Source organism: Notothenia coriiceps, unplaced genomic scaffold, assembly GCF_000735185.1.
Source record: "Notothenia coriiceps isolate Sejong01 unplaced genomic scaffold, NC01 NC01_scaffold00029382, whole genome shotgun sequence".
NCBI classification, from domain to species: domain Eukaryota; kingdom Metazoa; phylum Chordata; class Actinopteri; order Perciformes; family Nototheniidae; genus Notothenia; species Notothenia coriiceps.
In genome coordinates, this window is record NW_011362083.1 from 1 (window position 1) to 8,583 (window position 8,583).

At 41.0% G+C, this 8,583-nt stretch overlaps 1 protein-coding gene across 1 annotated transcript; it reads right to left on the reverse strand.

Annotated features, from left to right (window-relative positions):
- Window positions 1-2,702: 2,702 nt before the first annotated feature.
- On the reverse strand, window positions 2,703-7,808 carry LOC104958787 (glutamate receptor ionotropic, NMDA 2A-like; the record flags this gene model as incomplete). Its single annotated transcript, XM_010786588.1, has 2 exons — window positions 2,703-3,131; window positions 7,642-7,808. Coding segments are annotated over 2 exons (596 nt in total), but the record flags the coding sequence as incomplete, so codon positions are not given.
- Window positions 7,809-8,583: the final 775 nt, after the last annotated feature.

Below are 8,583 nucleotides of genomic sequence, written 5' to 3' on the forward strand. Positions count from 1 at the left end.
CACACACACACACACACACACACACACACACACACACACACACACACACACACACACACTGTCTCTCGCTGATAAATAAGTGCTAAAGTCTGTTTACCACAGCAAGGTGAGCGGTGGGCGGTGGGCTGTAAATCTGCAATGACACATTCTCTTTGTGGGGGGAGGAGTTATTTCTCTTGTTTCTAACACACACACACAAAGACACACACACACAAAGACACACGCGCATACACACACGGTATATCTTAAACGGAGCGTAGGTTGTCACTCGGTTTGATTGCTGCACTGGCCAGCGCTCTTAGTTGGTCATTTGTCTCCTGTTTTTATTTTATTTATTTTTTTCGATTACTCTGCAAAACATATTCATCTTGGATGTGTCAAAGGGGATTCATCGTTACAGCTGTCAGAGGACAAAGTGAGTGAGGGAAAAGTTCACTGAGGGCTCACACTACAGTCCCCAGAACTTTATACGACAGACTTTTCTGTCATCTCAGCAACATGTTTTATGTCAATGTAAATCAATCTGTTGTCACGAGTCACAGTATAATCTGAAAGACATCCAAGCTAAGAAATATATATTTTAAAGTTAATGCTTGGAAGATGATACTGATTTTGACATCTGCAGTAGTTCACAAAAAAAGCAGTTAATGTGAGAAAAAGTTGCATTAAATCGCTATTTCGTCCATTTATATTATTCCTTACCAAACGGCATGTGAAATGTCCAACAATGGTTTGTACTATCAATTAGTGGCTGCATTTACCTTTATGATTGTTGACATGTGTCAAACCTTATGACTGATGGGCAATATGTCCCACCAATGCTGTACATTGCTACATCCCATCTGCCCGCCTCTGTGTGACTGTGTGTGTGTGTGTGTGTGTGTGTGTGTGTGTGTGTGTGTGTGTGTGTGTGTGTGTGTGTGTGTGTGTGTGTGTGTGTGTGTGTGTGTGTGTGTGTGTGTGTGTGTGTGCGCGCGCTGCCTACGTCCCCCTATACCCCCCCACAAGCGTCTGATGTTCTAACAACCCACACTGCTGGCCCATCGCCGTGACCTAGCATTGACCAATGATGTTCCTCGTGTCCTGGCCCCTGAAGCCCGATTGGCTGAGCTCTCTCACCCACAACAGAGCCATCTGTGGCCACTCATCACCTGGGTAACAACCTGAGGCAGCAGAACATGCTGGGAACAAAGTCAGCTAGCTCTGGATGTTTGGTAATTCTCCTTAGTGTGTCTTTGTTTCCTGACAAAAAGCTGAGCTATATTAGTGCGGAATCAGTATGTCAAGTTGATAAGGGCTTATCAGGCATTCTTTACTGTCTCTTTGAACATAATGACCATTATTTATGAGAGAGGACTCTGATCAATGACAGGAACTCCCCTGTTACTCCAGTTTCTATTGAAAATCAAGATTTTTACAATTAGCATTGTCCTGTTATGCAGAAAGTGCTCTAATCTCCCAGCACCTTTTAACTACTCACGTTGCACAATCCACTCGGTTTGATTTCTACAAAGCCTAAATGGGAATTGATCCAAAATACATTGAATACCAATGAGTATTTGACAGGAAATTAGATGGACAAATGAGCAACCATGCAACGTATAACCTTAGCCACATGAGCCCAGAGACCTACTGGTTGATTTACTGACCAATTAAACGGAAATGTTTTCAGACCAGTCGAAATGTAATGTTGTATCCTGATTCCTGACCTTAGAGGAATTTACTATTGAGTATACAGCCAGGTATAAACATATCATAAAGTATACATTGGTCGCATTTCAATCCTTCATCTTCGAGACATGTAATATATATTTACAAGTTCCCACTGTATCATTTCCCAATATAAAATTGATGAACATTGTCTGCCAAAACAAGGACTATTAAATATTTAACATATTTGTATGTTTAGAAGTGTATCTAAATGTGTTCCTGCTCCCGATTGTGTCATTGCACGGTTTCATTGCAAGATTTCAGATTTTTGGAGACAGATTTTGGAATTGAATTTTGCCATATAGACTCAAGATTCCTAATTTCACAGTTCATAATTAAAGAAACAACAACATTGTAAACAAGGCTTGTGTGTGTCTCTCGCTCCTCTGCCAGATGGAAAGCCAGACAGAGCTGGCAAGACCTGCAACATCTCCCACTGTCTGTGGGGCGCGCTCATAATGAGAGGGAGAGCACAAGAGAGTGAATGGGAGATGGAGGAATAAATGAGGAGAGGAACATAAGGAGCTCTTCAATTTTGGAGAGCACTCATTTGTAGCGGCTCCCCGCTGTTACCCACAGTCCCAATTTCTTCCTTTGCGTTTTTCTTCTCTGCTTACATCACAAACTCCCATTCACCTCTTTCATTACCCTCTCTCTTTCTCGCCTGACTTCTACACTTCATCTCGGCTAGAACTCTCAATCCCCTTGTTTTTTTTATCCGGTAATTGCGTCTTCCTTCAATCTCAAACCTCAACGCAGACTTGGTGGAAAGTTTGAAAGAAGTCTCTAGGGGTGAAAACTAAACAGACTGTGGCAGGAAGCCATGCATTAAAACAAACACATGTGCTATATCGCTTTGTAATAAAAATACACCAAACCTCATTAAATCCTTTCTAATTCTGCTATATCTATTTTCACCTCTCCTAAAAGACACATAGTAACGTATTTTCTAACCGTTATAGGCATGCCAAAACAACATGTTCTTTACTTACTTATGTAGCGCACTGGGTGGCAGTTTAGAAGTCTTCTCCATCGGCCCGTAGCAGGACGTCTTCGCTTCTGGGATGTCGCCATACTCCTCCAACATGGCCGCCGCTGCCGACGTGATGATGCCCAAACCGTCCCGAACTCTCGCCTCCAACGGGTAGTCCCAGTCGTCGTAGGACACCGAGATGATCCCCGGCGGAAACGCTTCGGGCGTTAGATCCGGGTTGCCGGTGGTGAGCGACGGAACAATCCAGATGTATCCGAATCCGGTGAGGCCCAGGGAGCGCGCCTCCTCCAGGACGTACACCGCCTCGTCCTTGGAGCAGTAGAGCAGCACCACGGGGGACTGGACCTTCTTCAGCATGATCTGAGAGCGGCTGTCCTCCTCCACCGCGTCCAGGACGATGACATTCTGCAGGTCCCAGCCCACGAAGCTGAAGCAAAGGATAACAAGGACAGGAGTGAAATGTTAATATGTAACTAATAGACTATTAACTTTGCTCAGGTGCTTGCAAGGGCAGTTATAATTATCCATTATAATTAATATCATTGTTAAGTGCAATCTGAATGCTAATAAGTGGGAAGTGCTTATTGTCGGGGGGAAACGCATTAAGGCTAAATGGAGAATGCAAATGCTAAAGCTGGTCCTGTGTAATGACGCTCAGCAGGGTCCAGCCCAGACAACTAAAGGACAAGGAGAACAAACACTTGGCTCTTAATGTGAAAGGGCCCCGTGGTCAACGTGCTAATTGGGGACACCGGTGATCAGAAAAATATTGCCGTTATCAACACAGCTTCTGTCACACCTCTTAGACATAAAAATGGGTTCATTAATATTTTATTACGCCTTCTCAACCATATGGCTGATTATAGATGTTCTGACAGAGACTTCCTCCTTGGAGTGTAACGGTCAAAGCAAATGTTGGGGACAATGGATCTTTGTACTTTCATTTTATCTAGCTGTAGCAAAAGTTAGAAATAACAAGCACTTTTAAAGTGATGAATGCATTTTTAGAGTATCTTTTTTTGTGAAACTGTATGGAAAGACTGGACGCTCTTTTTCAAAAAGTCCAAAGAGATGAAATTAAGTAGGTCCCAGGGCGAAAGGCTAAACAGTGGAAATGGCAATTTTGTTAGTTATTAAAGAAAATAATACATCCCCATGTGTTGGCCCACTTTGGTGTCAGCAGAACAGGCCCTTGATAACACTTGAGAGATGGCAGAACGAGGGACAAAGACACACTTACACACACACACACAGATACATACTGGAGTGTTAAAACAGTGTGACAACAGAGAAAAGAGAGAAGATATTAACCACCTTCAAAGAAAGCAACAATAGACGGAAGTGTAACATTCGAGTGATTTGGGACTTGCTGTCCACTGAGTGATAATGGTCTGCTACTACCAGATGACAACACTATAGAGTGAGACCAAGTAGAGGGGTGATAACAAGTAAAACAAATTTAAAAGTTTGGTATTCTTTATAGAAATCAGGGAGATTACCCACTTAAATCAACCACCTACCAAGAGAACACTCATCTTCGTAATTAAATAATTCATTATACAGTTGCTGATGATGATTTGTAATGATAAGAACACCCTTTACTTGCAGATCAATCACCTTGGGTGTTACAGGCGAATGTGTATTCCAGACGATGCATATCTTTAGACGTAAATGAAAATCTGTCCAATGCCCGAACAACCATAGCAATCTAGCTTTTTCCTGTTTAATGTGCAGATCATACTGACAGGAACTCCACCCACCTGCCTGGACTCATCTCAACAACATGGTCTATACAAGTAGCCTTCCACAAAACACACTCCCCTTCCTCTCGTGTTATATATCTGGGCTTGTATTTGATCTCAGCGTTGGCAAGAACTAATTTGTTTCCATGGTGGGGTCAGCCTTGAATCACTGAGTTGACTGGTCCAATTTTCTGTTGCAAATGATGGAAGTTCATTGGTATTAAAACCGTCTGCCCATGACTAAGTCAGTGTGAACTAGCCCAACGCTAACACGGGAAAATCGACGACGGGTAATTGCAAGTAATTGGGCTTATTATTTCTTGTTTTATAAATGACGGCCATTATTTCAACAGTGAGGTCAACCTCTTGAGGAGGTGGGACGAATATCGACATTGGGACGCTTAGATCTTTGGAGCCATCTTTCATAAAGTCTCCTAAATGCATTTTTATGGAGTGGATATTGATTGACAATAGAAGCCTGAACAATGGGCTTGCTGGAAGAAGAAAACAGGTACAGGTTCTGATTGCTATTTGGGAAAATAAGATTAATTGTGACACATTTTTAGAAGCTTCCCAGTTTTCTAATAGCAACACCTGTTTGCGGGGGAAATTCATAATCTTATTTAATCAGCCAGGAAACCATCTGTTCCCACTTGTAATTAAAACAATTGCAACCAGTGTTACCAAATAAAGACAGGCAGAGAGTTTCTGAACGCTTTTGGTTTGACATGAAGAGTAACTGCTAATGAAAAAGACCCTCCTCAGCTAGGCTTTAATATATCATGGGTTCAGGCACCAGCCCTTGCCAACATCTCAACACTGCTGAGCATGGATCATTAATTTGACATTTTGTGCCAAAAATTATGGCTTGCGGTTCTGTTCAGCAGTTTTTTCTCATTCTCTCTGCGGAGGGTAGAGCATCAGTCAAAATGACCTAAAGGTGCGGCAAACAGCCAGACTGCATGGGTAGTAAACCTACCTGTCATCATACATTCATTTTAAGAATGCTGATGAAATCCTTTCAGTGCTGTCTGTCTTTTAAAAGTACAAGGACAAGACACTTGGTGCAGTAACTCTTCAAGAAAGTAAACAATACCATTCTCTGGGGACATTTGCATAATACAGAAGATTAGACACAAAATGTGGAAATGGATTCGGAGAAATGCCCGTGCTAGGAATATTTAAACTCTTTCGAAAACAGAACTTGTTATATTCATTTGTGTTGTGCAATGAACAATGATAGGGTAGATGAGGTGGAGAAAACGGTACATTGTTTGTGTTCTTCATAAATCCTCTATCAAGGCTGTTTAAAATAATATCATTTTGAAATTGTTTATACACTGTAAGATAATGTGTTTTTCCTACAATGTTAGTTTATGCTTTTAAGCCCTGTACAATACACTAGGACATACAGTTCAGAGTCATTGCCCTTACTTTGAAATATAGAAGTATATATTTGTAGCCCTTTTAGCTAGCTAGCTACGTTTTATTGGTTGGTCCACCATGATGGTTCAGACCGAAATATCTCAAGAACAATTTGGTCCTAAGATTTCATATTGCAGGAATGAGGAATTCTAATAACTAATGGCTTTTTGTCTGGTGCCACCTCTAGGTCATAGCCTTTTCCAATAAGGGTTTGGCACACAACTTAGTAAAGACCTTCATGGTACCCAGTTGATGTCTCTTTATGGCTGAATCAATCCCCAGATGTTTCCTCTACAGCAGTGCTTCTCAAAGTGTGGTCCGCGGACAACTGGTGGTCCGTGATCGCCCCCTAGTGGTCCGTGAGTATATTGGTAACATTTCATATTGGAAATAAATAAATACATTTAAGTTTTTCCGCACTCTCGCGGGAATATCTCCGCAATGGGGCGAGCTTAAGTTTCACTTTCGATTGCATGATATAGCCCAGCGCAACACCTTCGTCAAACATGTTGCCACTTGTTTGTACCATTTTCAGGCGATTTGTAATCTGTTCCAGAAAAACGATGTGTTTTTGGATATTTGTGGAGTTAGGTGGTCCGCGAGTGTTTTTTTAATCGGTTAAGTGGTCCTTGATATGAAAAGGTTTGAGAAACACTGCTCTACAGCCATCATGAAGTTGAAGATTTTGAGTGAAATATCTTAATCACATTTTTTTATATTTTCATACCTTTCCAAGCTGTTCCTGTACTACTGTACTGTGTGTTAGGTGCCGATTAGCTAAGTTACCATGCTAACAAACACAATTAATGGAAGACAGGGTAAACGTCACAGCTGCTTAGCATTGACATGTTAGCACTGTCATTGTGAGCATATTAGCATGCCGATATTACCAATTAGCTCAACGCACTGATGTGTCTAAATATAGATTGAGAGAGACGCTGACATGGCTGTAAAGCTTTAGTTACAGTTGTCCTTTCTCATGTCTTTTATTTGTCTTGATATTTGCGTTTTTAGGGAAGTTGTCACAGCTAGAAACGCAATTTCATTATTTCCATGCGTTACTATGTTTTCCTGGTTCCTAATGTTGGCTACTGCTATCCAGTTTAATAGTCATCAGATATATGACCTAAAATAAAAGTGAAACTGTAGATACGAGTGCAAACAGTTGAGTAGTTGATCCAACCCAGTCTCATGGCATTTCGTGTTATAGTCACGAAATTCATCTATTGATTCGTGTTCACCAACAACAATTTTAAAAACAATGTAAATAATAAAAATTTAGAAGGAAAAAAAGATTTAAAAAAATACAGATTTCAGTATTCTGACACAGAACGATTTTAAAAGCAATGTATTTCTATTCGTAGTATGTTTCGTGCCTGAACCAAATAATAACAAATTTGAAGGAAAAAAAGATTTAAAAAATACGGATTTCAGTATTCTGAGGCTCTGAGCCACATTTCTTTTTCTCACGGACGGCAAGAAAAAGTCAGACATTATACAATTAAAAATAAAAACTATAATCGTGGCTTGATATTAAGTAAGAACATGTTTTTATGAACCCCACAGCTTCCGGTCTACCAAGACCCGACCGGACAAAAAGACGTGTTGCAGGGACGAAACATAATATCAATAGAAATACATTGCTTTTAAAATCATTCTGTGTGAGACGATAAAAATGCAAAATTCGTGTTGGTGAACACGAATCAATAGATGAAATGTATTTCGAGACTATAACACGAAATGACGTGAGACTGGGTTGGTCGATCGTACCTGTTGTCCACAGTCGTTTTAAGGATGTTGATGAACTCCTGGTAGCCGGGGAACTTTGAGGTCACAATGGAGAAGATGTGCCAGTCGTACTCCTCCATGATGTTCAGCATCAGCAGAGCCTCCTGCTGGATGGAGGCACCGAACTGGAAGAAGGTCGACTTATCATCCTGAGAAAGGAGAAACGGGAAGAAGGATAAGGGGAAGAAGAGATTTATTTAGGATTGTTGTCTCGCATTAGTAAAGCAATTCATACTGAATCTCAGAAGCATCAATCAACAACAGAGCATTTAGGGTTTGGCAGTACACTCTCTTTCTCTTTCTCTCTATCACACCCACACACAGATCAAGAGTAATACACTTCTCGAGGAGAAATATATGGATGAGGGGTTCAGAACAATTCAATTAGGCCCCAAATTGGATTGGTGCGGTACAAGCAGGCTGCAGAACTCTGTGGTCCTGATTTTGGGGTTAAATTCACTCTGAGTCACTCGTATCCACTCCATTAAACCTGACTCGGAATCATTTGCCACTTAATTCAGCCAATGTGAGACAGGGGCTTGGACAGAGCAGACAAGCACTATAACAGGTGGACAAATTAACTATTATTTTATGTTGGATGTTTCATTAAAATGGGTCATTATGGTGCAGGCCATTAAGAAATAATGGAATGAGTGCAAATTAATAGTGAGGAATAGAGAAAGAGTTTGGTATAGCAACATGTTTGGACTGACTACACGATTTGTTGTGTCTCTGTGGATTTCTGTTCCCTTGAAATGTCACAGAGTTCACACATGGCTTATCTTGACACCACTTGTCTTTGGCTCTCTAATTGTGATAGATTTGCAGGTCGGTGTGTGTCGGTGTGTGTGTGTGTGTTTGTGTGGGTGAAGATGTAACCTGACAGCTACAGTAAAGAAAAGAAAAAAAAAGAGATTGAGGGAA